The sequence below is a fragment of the Artemia franciscana genome, chromosome 1 (genome assembly GCF_032884065.1).
Source record: "Artemia franciscana chromosome 1, ASM3288406v1, whole genome shotgun sequence".
Taxonomy (NCBI): domain Eukaryota; kingdom Metazoa; phylum Arthropoda; class Branchiopoda; order Anostraca; family Artemiidae; genus Artemia; species Artemia franciscana.
The window spans coordinates 31,795,758-31,811,743 of NC_088863.1; the positions used below are offsets into that span (position 1 = coordinate 31,795,758).

The following is a 15,986-nucleotide window of genomic DNA, read 5'->3' on the forward strand; positions in this document are numbered from 1 at the left end:
GAAGATTAGGGGGAATCAGTATTAAAACGTAAAATAATTTAGATACCAAAACGGCGACACTTCCCTGATATAATGATGCATAAAATCAATGACCCTGTATGTATGAAAGGAAAATATGGTACTTCGAAAAAAATACTAAACAAAGATGACACTTCAGTCAGACAGAAATACATTTTACGTTTCGTAATTTTGCTATATCATAGAGAAAATGCTACAAATCATACGTCGACCGGGGTAAAACTAAAAGATTATCTTCATGTGCACCTACGAAAAGGAGTTAAGGGGTGTTGGGTCCCCTGGGAAACAAGTTTTTTATGCTTGAAATATGAGAACAAGAACTCTTCCTATTTAAATATTGGCAAAAACAAGTTCCTGATAGCACTTACATCCCTGGAAATCTTCCGGGAGCCACTTATGCATAACATGTAGATGACCCTTCTCCCCTTCCACCCAAATTTTACTTCGTCACAAAAAAAAAATATATTTAAAATGATAATAAACTAGAATAGAGTATATAAAAACCCAGTATGCAGCTGATTAGCACCGTTTGGTATTGGCGAAGAGATGTCTCGATGGGAGAGGATGCAAACTAACAAGGGCGTATCCAGGACTTTGTCTTTTTTGGTGGGGGGGGGTATTTTTTCGGGGTGGGATGGGATTTACAAATAAACTTTTAAACACGACTTCAAAATTTTATATTCACTTTAGTTACGCTTTTACAAGTCAGACAAACATTTTAGAGGTGGTGGAATCAAACACTGAATCCCCCTGGATACGGTCTTGCAACCTACACACATTAAATAGTGGAAGAAATTATGTTTGTGGTTCAGTCTCTAATTCGTTTTGTGACGGTTTGGTCTCAAATCTATTTCCACGATTTTGGCTGAGTTTACCTTACCAACCAGAGCGTCAATTGGGATAGAGAGCAGGGAAGTATGTCCCCCTAGATTTTTGCTCTTCCCCTAGATTTTGAATTTTTTTTTATTGGGAATTTTCTTTGAAAAATACTTTTATGTTTTCATAAAAGAAAAATGAAAAATGACAAATTTGCCCCCCTAGATTTTGAAAATACATCCCTTTGTGAATAGACACCACTGCTTGAGCACAATCTAGAGTTTTCTTATACTCCTTAATTGAAGCATTTATATCATATTCTACAATATGTCTTTTCAGCCTGTATATAACATTCTATTGTTTCCAAATAACACATATCTATGTCTACTTGACGTTTAACTGACATGTCAAGGTTGGCAGCCGTTTTAGAAACATTTATAGAAATATTCATAGTAGCATCTTTATAGAATACCATCTGCAGAAATGAACATTGCCAGAAATGAATTCTGGTGACCATAGCCTTGCATAACAATAAGAAAATGTCTAATGTGTCAGGCCGTGTCTAGACAACAAGAAAGAAATGTTTAACCCATAAAGCTAGCAAGTAGTTTCCGACGACCTAGTGGAAAAAGATAACTTAAAACAAATGTCTCTTATAAACTGGATTTTTCATTTAAATCAAATTGAAAAGACGCGAATACGGAATTGCAAATTACATAATCAAAGCCTCTGAGATTTCGGCCGTTTCATATCAGCCTGCAAGAGAAATAAGAAGGGTTCCTCCTCCCTATAATCTGTTTAGTTGTTACGGTAAATTTATGGTGTGAAAAACACCAGTTTTGTTTAACGAATCCGGGCGGATGAGCCTGAAAACTGAACTATATTCAGTCACCCAGCCTCCCACTATTTTCAAAATTCCCCCTAGTCAGCGTTGTGTGGACCTATCGATTGCTTTATTGTTAAATTTCACCAGAAGACCCAGTTCCCTCGAATTGACGAAGCACGTGATAAAAAAAATACAACAAATTAGCTTTGGTGTTTCTTCTTCTCTTTTTTACCATTACACAAGTCGACTGTGTTACAAGTTATAGGTCAGTCGACTTAAAACACATGATCCAGGCTATTTGGGTATTAGAACTTAATTGCAAAGACATGAATGTTTAATCTTTGATAACAGAAACTGACAGGATTCTAAGGATTGATAGGAGAAAACATAGGATTTCCAGTTCCTGTAAAACTTTTTCCGAGACAAGTGAAGGCAGAACTTTGAATATGACTGAAGCTTAAATTGACTGAAAATAATTTCCTGTAAAAAGTGCACCGCCGGGGCGGGGGTAGGAAGATACCCCTCACCAAGGAAACAAGAACATATGAAAAGTACAAATCATTTCAGAAACATCTTCCTTCCCCCTTGGAAATATCTTGGCAGCACTATGCCTGAATGCAATATTCAATTAAAACTAGCCATAACGGTTGAACATTTTCCAAGAACAACCTGCGAATGAAGTCCTATTAGTCCCACTTGTTTACATTCGATCTGTATTACTTGTATTGTGAATTCAAGCAGTCAAAGAAAAAGTGTATAGAAACACAGCTTAAGGTTCAATTAACATTTAATTCATAAATGGTAGCTTAGCATTAGGTGACAGGGTGGCTCAGAAGGTGACAGAATGTCAAGTATGACATTTTAAAAGCCAAATTTGTCCAGCAATCACGATGCACCAGTGAAAAAAAAATTAAATTCTTATTGTATTGAAAAAAGGAATTAGGTTTGGTTTTAAGATAAAATCAGGCACCATTTGTACTTACTGTATTTATTTTTTCTTAGAAAACAGCTATTAGCATGAAAATAAACGCCCTGGAATCTTAAATTACGACCAAAATCATTCTTCCCGTTGGCATAGTTTTACAATGCTTGAGTTAAGATTAAAAGTTAAATTTAGGTTACATGTCGCACCCGCGGGACGACTTTCCTACCACATGATGGCGGGTCAGTTTTATCCCCTCTCTTCGTGCTTCGACTTTTCTGACGCAGAATTTATGTGTGTACACGGTGGTCAAGCCTTCAGCCCGTGTCCTTCGCACTGAGCATCGATATTTTTACGCTTTTCCGTCATTCCCATTAGAGAATTAGTATTCACATTTATTGTGTTTTATCACGCACACCCCCCAAAGTACAAGCCTAATTATAGCTTCCAAATCTATCAAATCTCTTTCAATGGTTCCAATAAAGTTGTGTCATGACATCTTTTAATTTTAAAGTCCGGGTTTTCTACTCTAGACAGATCACGCAAACGACCAAAATCAATTACTGTTAGACAAATTCATTCTATGACTTTGCATGATTAAATTTGCATAGTAAAAAAAAGCTCTTCTCCCTGTTACGCCCTATAAACAAGGACTAACGGTTAAAATTTACCGTAGATAGTGCTGGACGTCTCAAATAATCATGTCCGCACAGCAACATTCTCGGGAATCTGTGCCAACTTTGAAAAGAATCCCTACAGGCAGTCTTAAAGAAAAAAAATCTTATCCAAATAGTAAACCAATTTGCCATAGAACCATTAGGCTATAACAAAATTAAAAATTAACGGGGTCGAAATGAGAATAAAATTTAATGGATTTAGAAAATAGAAATGATGGGTTTAGGAAGAAAACAGAGGGTTAGGAAATTTTGGAAAAAAAACATTAACCAAAACTTGTTAAATTTTGTCGTCAATTTAGTATCTAAATTGTGAAATCAGACGTAGGGAACTTCCCTTACTATATTCATTGAAGTACTGCCATCCCCCCTTCAAAACAAAATATATGCAAGGTGCGAAAATTAAAAGGGTGATTTCACGTTAAGTGCTGGTATCCAGTATGCGCATCACTTGCCCCACTTTCAAAATTGTTTATTGTGTTTCATTTCCGTTATTTTTTGTGTCAAAGAAGGAACTGGAATTATTGAATGTATGTCCCAGTTCCCAAAGGACTTATTATAACCTATTGCAAATTATTAGTTTTTTACTGCGCTTCAAAGCTAAATAAGCTGCAATCCGTTCTTTGACAGATAGAAAAATTTGGGTTAATTTATCCACTGGGATAAGCGTCATGCAGCGGTGCAGTGGGATTAACCTCTGCTTGGTAAAACGGGACCTGAAGTTCAAGTTCAGCTGCAGCAACCTGCTAAACGGTTCAGAATTTGATTCTGATGATGAAATTATGCGAAAGCGTCTTCCTTACAATCCAAACAAGAAGAGGTATCATGATAAGGTAAAAATCGTTCTTATATTGGGTTGTATTTTTTTTTCTCTTTTTTTTTCACAAGAAATTGATTGTGCTGTCCAAACTGCGTTCAACAGCCCAGTAATTCCACTGTCCTATTTAAAAACTCTAGTTTATAAGCTCTAAATAAATCTTCGAAGATTTTAGGTTGTTTTTATACCCCCCCCCCCGATCAGGGGGTGCCGAGCCTTTGATTTCCCTTTTACAAGTTCTATTAGAATGCTAGCCTAGGGAGATAGTCTTGCTGCATCCTAAGACAATGGCGTCAATTCAGGAGAATGTCAGGGGCAACAGATATTTTCAAAACATGGGGAAGGGAAAATTTTGCTGTTTTTCTTTCAATTCTTTTGAAGAAAATAACAAAAAGCACTGTTTTAATGACCTTATAGAAAAAGTATTTTTCAAAATTTAGAGAAAAGGCCTTCCCCCCTCGATTTACGCCACAGTCCTGAGAACCAGTCCATGTCCCTTAAGCAGTTCTTTCGTGACATTAAGTAAAAAAAAACTATTTTTTTTAGCTGAAAGTAAGGAGCGACATTAAAACTTAAAACGAACAGAAATTACTCCGTATATGAAATGGGTTGTCCCCTCCGCAATCCCTCGCTCTTTACGCTAAAGCTTTTAAGTGTTTTAAAAAGTAGAATTGTGGCAAAGAGTCAAATTTTAGCGTAAAGAGCGAGGGATTGCGGAGGGGACAACCCATTTCATATACGGAGTAATTTCTGTTCGTTTTAAGTTTTAATGTCGCTCCTTACTTTCAGTTAAAAAAACTAGTTTTTTTTATTTAATTTCTGAACGTTTTTGAATTAATGCATGTTTGGTTTTGGCTCTCCGCACATAAATTATTAAAATGAAATTTGTATATTAATTCTTTTTTTGGCTAAATGGCTTTCTCTTAGTTTTGATCAGATGATTTTGAGAAATAAGGGGTGGAGAAGGAGGCCTAGTTGCCCTCCCATTTTTCGGTTACTTAAAAAGGCAACTAGAACTTTTAATTTTTAACGAACGTTTTTATTAGTAAAAAATATACGTAACTTAAGAATTAACTTACATAACAAACTTTCATAAGCTTATATTTTTATTATGTATACGAGGGGGTTTGTACCCTCGTTAATACCTCACTCTTTACACTAAATCGTAAGTTTTGTCCCAATTCTTTAAGAATGACCCCTGAATCAGAAATGCCGTAGAATAAATAGTTGAAATTACTAAAAATACTTTAGCATAAAGAGCAAGGTATTTATCTCCTCCTAAATACCTCGCTCTTTATGCTAAAGTATTTTTAGAACCCCTCATATGCGTAATAATCTCTGTTCGTTTTAAGTTTCAATGCTACTTCTTCCTTTCATTTGAAAAAACGTTTTCATGTTTATTTTTCATTGTTTTCTTATAGTAATGCTAGAGAATCCTGCGCCCTTGTCATTGAATTTTTCTTCCCCCATGACGGATTCCTCCAAGGAAAGATCCTCCAACATAGCCCCCTCTCCTCAGCCCCACCCCCAAACAAAATAAAATCCCCCTGAAAACGTCTGTACACTTCCCAATAACCATTACTATATGTAAACACTGGTCAAAGTTTGTAACTTGCAGCCCCTCCCCCAGGGATTGTGGGGGAGTAAGTCATCCCCAAAGACATAGTTATTATGGTTTTCGACTATGCTGAACAAAATGGCTATCTCAAAATTTTGATCCGTTGACTTTGTGAAAAAAATGAGCGTGGGAGGGGGCCTAGATGGCCTCCAATTTTTTTGGTCACTTAAAAAGGGCACTAGAACTTTTCATTTCCGTTAGAATGAGCCCTCTTGCGACATTCTAGGACCACTTGGTCGATACGATGACCCCTGGGAAAAAAAAAACAAAAAAAAAAAACAAAAAACAAACAAACAAATAAACACGCACCCGTGATTTGTCTTCTGGCAAAAATACAAAATTCCATATTTTTGCAGATAGGAGCTTGAAACTTCTACGGTAGGGTTCTCTGATACGCTGAATCTGATGGTGTCATTTTCGTTAAAATCCTACGACTTTTAGGGGGTGTTTCCTTCTATTTTCCTAAATAAGGCAAATTTTCTCAGGCTCGTAACTTTTGATGGGTAAGACTAAAATTGATGAAACTTATATATTTAAAATCAGCATTAAAATGCGATTCTTTTGATGTAGCTATTGATATCAACATTCAATTTTTTAGAGTTTTGGTTACTATTGAGCCGGGTCGCTCCTTACTACAGTTCGTTACCACCAACTGTTTGAAACACACAAGAGTGTGGTCGAACCATCCCGCCCATGATCATTGCAATAGGTGCAGCCTAGTAAAGAATGAAACAAAGACCATTTTAACCAAAAGTATAAAATTGTGTTTTGAAAGAAGATCTAGACTGAAAGAAAAAAAATCACAGTTCGAGGAAACGAAAATAAGTAAGTAGTGACTCGGGCCAACAGTAACCGAGATTCTAAAAAAATGAATTTGATAACAGTTATTACATCAATGTAATTTGCTTTTGATGCTGATTCCTACCCATCTGCTACCCATCAAAAGCCAAGAATATAAGAAATTTATCTGTTTTAGAAAAAGGAGGGAAACATCCCAAAAACTGAAGCGATCTAAATGAAAATCCCACCATAAAATTTAGCATATAAGTGAATCCAACTCTAGAAGTTTTAACCTCTTAGTAGTAGTATAGGGTTAACGACACACCTTGACTTCTAAGGTTCTTACGGCGGCACTGCTGCGTACTGCTACAGCGGTGTTCAAACTCTGGTCCCGTATCACCAAGCTGAGATAAAACCCCCTGCGCCACAGCAGGGCAGTTGAAATTCCTATCTACAGTTTTTTTTTGTTCTCTTTTGCCAGAAGAAGCATCATGGATGTATGCTTATTCGTTTTTTCCATGGGTAATCGCATCGAGCCATTAGTCCTAGGAGATCGAGACAGGGCTCATTCGAACGGAAACTGAAAGTTTTAGTACCCTTTTTAATTCAAAAATAAGATTATAGGGCATCTAGCCCACTCTCATACCCCTTATTTCCCAAAAGACATCTGATCAAAATTTTGAAATAGCCATCTGGTTCAGCATAGTTGAAAAGTCCAATGTCTATGCCTCTGGAGATGATATCAACGCCAGACAGGGGCGGGTCCAAGATTTTCTTTAGCGGGGGCCGCATAATAGGCTGCTTCGATAAACTTGCGGACAAAGAAATACCAGCAATTTCGAAGGAGCTCAACAATTACACTTCGTAGGTAGGTAGAGGAAATGGTCATAAATTTAATCTAAAATCTATTGAGGCTTAAAGTTCTGTTAAATTCATTGAAATTAAAATGGTATAAAAATATTGATAAAAAATATCACGTTGTAAAAACTACCCCGCAATGAAAAACTTAAAGCTGTTCACCATCTATAAAAAAGTGATATTTAATATTTTCTGAATAATTTTTCGCCTTTGCACTTCTGACCACTATAGCGAGTGAGTTAAGCTTTGTATTGTCAAAAAAAAATTGTCAAAAATACACAGTTCTGCATAAAGAGAAAATAAAATAACCTGAATCTTTAAAATTATTTATTCTATATAATAAGTTTTCCAAGCATTTGTGCTCTTTTGTCAGAGTAAAAACATATGTTTTCTTGTGAAACTCAGCAAATGTATATAGGATACCCTAACATCTAGGAAAAATCGAAGGGGTCTGAATACAGGCAGAATTATGAAAACTGGATTAAAATTCAAGAACAAACTATTTCCTTACCTGGATTTTATGTCCGCAACCGTGTAGGACTATTGCTGCTCTTTTCTGTTTCTACTGAGGAAAGATAAGCGCACTGTTTCCTTTTTTGCTTTAATATTTGATAATAAACATGAAATTGCTGATATCTATTATTTACATTTTTGGTTCCCTAATTATAGGCTATAAACATCTGAAAACAACAACTCTTGCCATGCATTCGTTTTTTTATGAACGTTATTTACTCTTTCGTTAGCTAATTGTTTACATAAAAACATACGAAAACATACCAAAAGTAAAGTCCTCTAGATAAGGAAACCTTTGAACTATTTAACGATTTTGGTTTTGTTCATCTGCGTCATTTTCTCTCGGGAGAAAGCCCAACCTTATCCTTTGGGTTACGCAATTCGTTTATTGTTTTCATACAATATTTATCAGCGAAGGGGTTGTGTTTTACTCATTATATTAAAAAATGCGAAGAGTATTTAGTTGAAGCTTTTAGGGAATGCTGAGGGGAGTGTTGAGATAATCAAAACCACTATGTCCGTTTAGGTTGTCAAAAGGGCGATTTTCAAGAATGGTTTTGGGTATTACTGACATTTCCAGGGAAAAATTGGGTGGTTGATTAATTGACCGAAAGGTATTATGTATCTGGTAGTACCACTAACATTAATGCTACTACTTTGGTTGCGGCTACTACTAAGGCTAAGAGATTAAGGCGAAAATTTAAGGGAATGTTGAGGGAATATTGAACTAAATCAAAACTAAATCAAAAGGTTGTCAACAGTAAGCTTCAACATTGTCCCAGAGACTGCTTAGGGTATTAAGTTGAAACTTTCCGGAGACGCTAGAAAAAGACGGTATGTGCATACTGCTAGCAATGCTACAACCAATACTACAACCACTACTACTACTTAGGCTCAGGATATTAAGGTCTGGTTTTCAGGGAATGTTTAGGGGATTTGGAACTAAACAAAGTACGCTATGTGTATGCAGTCTATCTAAAAGGCGAATCAGCAATATCTCAGCCATATCGGGTGATTGACCCTTAAAAAGGACTTGAAAGATTAGAAAAAACTATCTCGAGAGTTTTGTTTACAGTTTATCAATTTACAACGCTACCTGTTACAAGGCTCCTGCAATGCGTCCAATTTAAAAAAGCATTAGAAATTATTGGTAACAAGTAAACTTTATAACTTACTGCAGAAAATTTATATTGCAAACAATTATTATAATTGGAGAGAGAATTGAATCCTGAAGAGAAAAATAGTGTTACTTCATAGCTATCTAATTGAAAGCAACTTTTATCAAGTTCAAAACCTTTTAATTCAGAACTAGGCTATTTTTTTTCTTAACTTAGAAATTTGTGAGAGAAATGGCCACTGCTCCTCAAAAATTGATTGAAATATTTAAAGAAGGCTTGTTCAATGTGAAAAAGACGCCTGGCTCAATGAATTGTGTCACACCAGACCATCGCTAAATCTGGAGGTAGAGCAAAAAAGCGAAATAAGAGGTGTAACTCTAAGCAAAGCAGCAGCTGCCAAGTGGACACTAGCGTTGCCATTTTGCTCGAGAGTATCCCTTTTCCCTTCATTCAATGTGCAGGACTGGATGGGTGATTGACTTTAACAGCAATATTTTGCAAACCCATCACAAGTCCCGTAGCCTTGTAGGCAAGTCAGTATGACAGTATGTTTGAAGAGCCTTTACATCCTTTTAGGGATAATGAACTGGGCTTGGTGAATGTGATCACTTTTGAAACTTAATAGTGGAATGGATTGTCTCGGCAGACAAAATAACTTTCGTCCCAAACCCAACTATAGCAAGCAGTCTCAACCCCAAATCCGCCACTACATTAGAGGGGCACGCCCCCACCTGGATTTGCCACTGACCCCAGAGCCCTTGAGGAAAAGGGCTGTAAGTTATGCAATTTGCCCATTGCTAACATACAGCATTTGTTATTGTGGAAATATACAGTATTTTATTGGGGGGGGGTGGAGGTGGAAGGCAGGGATTTAGACAGGAATAATTTTCCACACAGAGGAAAGCATTCGGGGGAATTTTCCAGGGAAAACTATATACGGGGGAGGGGGCTTTCCTGATATTATTTGAAAAACTGTCCGAAATTAAATAAAACAAGTTTTTTCAACTTAAAATTAGGACCAACATTAAAACTTAAAACGAACAGAGACTTCCCCATTTCTCATTCCCTGTTCTTTACGCTGAAATTTGACTTTTTGTCCCAATTCTTTATGAGCGGCTTCTGAAACTCGAGGACAATTGAACTGAAATAAGAAGTTGTTTTGAAGCACTAAAGACCTTCAGCGTAATGAGCGAAGGACCAGGAAGAGGCATCTCCCCTCCCGTCATTTACGGAATGTTTTCTGCTCGTTTCAAATTTTAAGATTGCTCCTTACTTTCACTTGAAAAACACGTTACTTTTTATTTAATTCATTTAACAACGATCCAAGAATATTGAATATTATAGATTTTAACCAAATAGTAAAAGTTTATTGCCAAAACAAATCTTCGTAAATTTTCAAAAAGAACATGAAATATTGAAACACCTTGAAAAACAACGAAAATCAATTTTTTGCGTGGGTAAGACTAATGTGTCTTTTAACTCTAACGGCGATCATATCGAATCAATGCTCGTAAAATATTGGGAAAATGTTCAGTTGAATAGAAATTTGAATACTAAGACTCATTTTTCAGCAGCAAAAGAGATCATGCCAGAGCAAAGTGTCGCTTTCTGCTTTTTTGCCCCTAAGTATCTGTTTTTTTTCCGAAAAAGTGCCGAAATACCGAAAAATACGGATTCTAAGACAACCAATCAATTTTCAATGGTCTAAAACCCTTCGTCAGAGTTTCGAAGCCCCATCTAGAAAAATAAGGGAAATCACTTTTTAATTTGAGTAGCAGTGATGTCTCCTTTCTTCCCCTAGGGCTACCAAGCTGTCAAAAGATCTAGAGAAACATTAAATGAATCATTTAAGCTTATTACTCGTATCTACTTGCTTTCTGGTATATTCCTCTTGATAACTCCATCGCTAAGTACCATATGACGCAAAAAATGGTACTTCTTTTGCCATTTCTAGAGAGGAAAGATTGAGAAGTATAACGATCGTCGTCATCTCCACGGTTGAAATCTCTTCATCGGAGATTTAAATTCGAACCCTTTTGTGTACCCCCCCCCCTTCCCAGTCCTTTAATAAGTGCAGACTGAAAACACGTTTTAAAAAAAAACGAACAAAAAATCCATTTATTCATTTTCGTATTCATGAAGATAGTTGAGCTTCCTTATCTGTACTTATCGAAGTTACGCTGGCTGGTTTCGTCTTTCGCATACGCAATCTAGTTTCTATCCTTTGACTTTTAATCTGTACTTTTTATAGATGGCTTCTAACTTTTGATGTCAAGGTTACAGTCGTAAAAAGTTGAGAAGCCTACCTTGAAAACATTTTCAAATAGTTGATAGGTACATTTTGCTAATGCTAATGTTCTTGTAGCAATTAAATAGCACAGATGTGAAGAAAGAAAAACACGCTTGAAGGAAGGCGACTGAATAGTTCACTCGGACGGGTTTTTTTCTTCACTTTTTTTCTTCTTTTTTTTCAAGTTAATGAAAACATTCCCAAGGTCACAGATTGATATGAATGTAAGACTTTAAATGCACAAAGACCGGTAATTTTTGTAGCTTGTCAAAAAATATTAGCACTAGGAAAATTTGATTCTTGAAGAACTTTTGAAAGCAAATGAAATACTTATTAGGCAACTGAATTGTGGAAGAAATAACAGAAAGAATAAACCTATATGTCCCCTGTCGTAAAAAGAGTTAACTTCTTAATGCAAAAACGTTTGCTGAATGGCAAGATCAAAGCCGAAATCCCACCAGTAAACCAACTCCTTTTTAATGAACTATGCTGGATGGCATGTATTTTGTCACTTCAAACTCGTGAAACCGAACAGGGGGATGCGAAGACGTGACTTTAAGGGGTAGAGCACTTGCCCCGGGCGCAGAATTTTAGGGGCACAATATTTCAAATAAATAATCTTACAGTTATAATAATTTTATAATTTTATTTGTATTAAAATAGAAGGCGCAGTTTGCAACAAGTATAAGCAAATTGAATTCAAAATTTTCACTTTCCCAGAATCTTTTCCTGTATAAATTATTAAGTAAGAGAAGTTAAATCTAAATAAATCAAGAATTTTGTCAATAAATGAAAATCTTATTGATAAATGAAAATCTTGTTGATAAATGAAAATTTTGTTAAAATTTGGTCTGTAAATTTTTTGTGCTAATCAAGATTTTGTCCAGGTGAAAGGGTGCAGTCTCGTTTTATGTCTTTTCATTGAGTTTTATCTCTCATTGTCGTTTATAGGATGCAAAAGAGGCCAGAACCGTCGCTGGGGACGCGAGAGTGAAGAATGTTGAGCTCTTTAAGGACTTGGAGCACGTTTTTATACAATTAATTATCAAGACCTTTATGTAAGAGGAGATCCGAGATGTCTATCCCCCCAAGATTGGTCCGAAGAACTCATTTCAGTCTCATAAGACATTTTGACGTGAGAACGTACTTTATTTCTAATTTCTGAGCAAGCAAAATGTGTGGGAATCTTATAGAGCATCCACTCACTTCGAGGGGGACCCAAATTCGTGCGAAGAAAACAATAAGCTGACAGATTATTCAAAACAATCGAGAAAATAAAAAAAAACGGGCTTTATGGTTTTAACAAGTAGAGTTTGGGAAAGAGTCAAACTTTAGCGTTAAGAGCGGGGTGTCAAAGAGGGGACAGCCCCTTTCATATACGGAATAATTTCTGTTCGTTTAAAATTTTAATGTCGCTCCTTACTTTCAGTTAAAAAAAACTTGTTTTTTTATTTAATAATGCAAAGAGACGAAGCATAAGTTCTGCGAAAGAAAAAAGTAAGAATCTTGGGTTCACTATTAGCAGTCTCATAGAAAAAAAGCCAGTTAATAAAATAAAAGTACTATCACTAGATTCCTCATTTTCTGTTTTTTCCAAGGATTACAAGGTAGAAATGACGCATCATGAGATAAAAACAACAAACAAATATATTATTTAGGGTTATACCTGGGACCACCAAGAGTGAGGGGAGGGGCTGCATTTTCACAAACGCGAATATGATGTTTCAAAAGAGTATAAAATAAGGGATCTAATGGCACTACTTTCATTTTATTAATGTTTCCTTCTGTGAGGTCGCTAGTGTAGAATGTTGCCGAATTTTGTGATTGCAGCTTTTAGTTCAGAAGGTTAGTTCAGAAGTTTAGTTCAGCTTTTATAGTTCAGGATAAACTAGACTGTTACCATAACCTGTCTTCTACATTTTCTAGAAAAACAGAAAAAGTGGATATAGTGGTATAAGCCTAGATTTGAGGCTATTGAGGAGGAGAAGTGTTAAGAAAACGGTACTTACGCATTATACCTAACACACTCGAGAAGTGAAGTCAGGTTAATCTTAATGAAATATACCAAAATGAGATGAAAACATAATACTTTAGAAACTAAATTATGGAAACTCCGACAAAAATTATGGAAAGCAGGCCGCCCAGAACGCATTATATTAAATACCTAACATAACTTAATCTAATCAAAATATCAACTCTATATGTTAAACATTTAACAAAAATATGTTTACATCATAGTTTTTCCACTCAGCCTAAGCTAACTGTCTCTGAATGAATAGACAGATAAACCGATTTTTCTCACATCTAAGAGAAACTTCTCGAATGTGTTTGGTATAATGCATAAGTACCAAGAAAACAATACTGGCTATTTAAATATTAGCCTTAGTTAAATATCACTGTGAATGGGATAGGCGCTAGAAATTGAGTCTACGTGTGAATTAAGGGCTACTATGGTTGAGCGGATGAACGTACAGGTATAGTTTAATTCTATTTGTTCTGGGGGTAGTAATAGTTAGTATAGGCTATTTGGAAACAGGGTTGAAATGTTCATCGATTGGTAGGCTATATTTACCTTTTAGTATTGTATCGTATCAGATTAAAGACGCTTCTTGACAACTAAGGTCCCTGTGTCGGCCCTGCAGTGCATTGCTGCAGCATGATTCGATCTCTGGGTCCCGTATTACCAAGCTAAGGTCAAACCCACTGCGCCACCACAGGACTATTTAACTTTTAGTTAGTGAATGAATCAAGAAAATTAAATTTTACCACTGGATGTAAGCCTAGAATTGAGACTGTTCAATGTTGAGAAGGAAACAGGCTAAGAGAACAATTCTTACTTCATAATACACAGGCATATCGTAGGCTAATTAATATATTTTGAAATCGCTTCCACCATATTTTACCTGCAACCCTCCTAATGTGCAAATTTATAGCCCAAATTATACATTTATCATGTGTTTTTCCGTTCCTTGATTGGAAATATATAATTTGGGCTAGGCTATATATTTGCACATTAGAAGGGGGGATTGAAGGTAAAGTATAGTGGAGCTGCAGCCAAGATGTGCCAGCTACAATTGTTCTGCGTATTATGAAGTAAAAAGTGTTTTCTTAATATGTTTCCATCTCAATAGTCCATAAGCTAGAACTTTATCTATATTTGCACATTAGTGATGGGGCTTGGGGTAAAGTATAGTGGAAGCACCTTCAAAATGTGTTAAATTCAATTTTTCTGCGTATTATGAGGTCGGAACTGTTTTCTTAACATGTTTTCTTCTCAACAGCCCCAACTCTGAGCTTTCCTAGCAGGGTCGTGATTTTCTGTGGGGCACGGAGGGCAACTGTCCTCTCCAGAGCCAAGTTCCCTCCCCCAGATGATACTTAGTTTCTGCAAAAAAATCTTGTCAATAGTAGGATAAGCCTGTATAATTCAAGCATCCAGAGAAACAGGTAAGTTTTCTTTAATATATCTTTGCAAATATGGTAATATATGGATCATTTTTCAGTTTTCACGGTCATATTCCTTTGATTTGGGAAAATTAGCTCCAACTTTGCCCCCCCCTCCCTCCCAAGGATTTTGACGAAATTACGCGTGTGTGTCTAGAATTTTACCGCTTATACCTAGTGTTAAAATTTTGGTTTTCTCGATTCATTCACTAGGCCTAACTAAAAGATGAATATAGCGTACCACTTGATTCACGCCGTTTCAAAATAACCTGTATTGCCTATTGCCATGGGCGCCCATAAGGCAGGGGGTGCCAGGCCCCCCTTACTGAATGACGCTGCCTTATATATTTTATATTATTTGAGATTTCTATTATACAGCATTGGAAGTGCTGCACATAAAATTCAGCCTATGGTTGTATATGCCTATTACTACTCCTCCTCAGACAAAATTAAATTATATGTGTATGCTCATCCAAGTAAGCATAGTAGCCCTTAATTCGCACAAAGACCTATCCAGTTTTTAGCGCCTGTCCCATTCACAATGATGTTCAACTAATGTCAGTATGTAAATAGCGCTAATTTGAGTAAATCGAACTATTTTACAGAATTTTTCAGCAAATCAGAAAATATTCTGATTAGAAAATTAGTGCTAGTTAAAGCAGTGTGTTTGTAAATCTCGGTGTGAATAGGTCTTAAGCGCTGGAAGTTCTAACAAATAATTTCCCTTTTAGCACCAATCAACCAAAAATACAAGGCAACAACTAACCTGGGAACACTTCGTTCCTTGGGATACAACACAGGCTCTCTACCATGCACAAGTAAGAAATCAGTTGAAAATATCATTTCCAAGCTTCAGAAATTAAATATTCCATGTACAAAAAGTGCCTTTCCTGTTTCAAAGAGACGAAAGATAACACATACAATATATCCAATTGACGATGTTTCTACAACCAGATTACTTTTAAAACTGGTCAAATTTGCCTGACAGAATTATAAAGAGAAAATAAAACGTGCCGTGTGCCTCAAAGGATGAAAAACACATGAATGAAATGTGTATGTTTCGGATCATACAAAAAGTGAATTAACTTTGACAAAATAAAAGGGAAAATTATTGGAGGGTACAAAAAGCTTTATTTTAAAAATGTAGAGGCGTATTTGTCTTTAAATAGCGTTGCCAAATGTTCGGCTACGAAAATAATGCCCAAATATATTATTTCAGTTTGTTTTTCTTCTTTAGAGGTTCAGGAGGAGGGAGTGTGGCAAATATTGAACGCTTACTAACTGGTCGAGAC

The 15,986-nt window shown here is 36.1% G+C and overlaps 2 protein-coding genes across 6 annotated transcripts in view; one reads left to right on the forward strand and one right to left on the reverse strand.

The window, feature by feature from the left end:
- Window positions 1–15,660, reverse strand: part of LOC136028656 (uncharacterized) — a 100,544-nt gene extending 84,884 nt beyond the window's left edge. For 2 of the 5 annotated variants that reach the window (XM_065706488.1, XM_065706483.1), the window contains exon 1: window positions 15,461–15,660. In XM_065706488.1, coding sequence (XP_065562560.1) covers window positions 15,461–15,537 — 77 coding nt within the window. In that variant the 5' untranslated portion in view covers window positions 15,538–15,660. Of the gene's footprint in view, window positions 1–7,840; window positions 7,995–15,460 lie in introns of those variants that run through there. The other 3 variants (XM_065706503.1, XM_065706491.1, XM_065706498.1) reach the window with 2 other exon arrangements.
- The window catches only part of LOC136028679 (ATP-binding cassette sub-family F member 2-like), a 335,229-nt gene that overhangs the window by 49,200 nt on the left and 270,043 nt on the right, over window positions 1–15,986 (forward strand). The gene's annotated exons all lie outside the window — the stretch shown is intronic.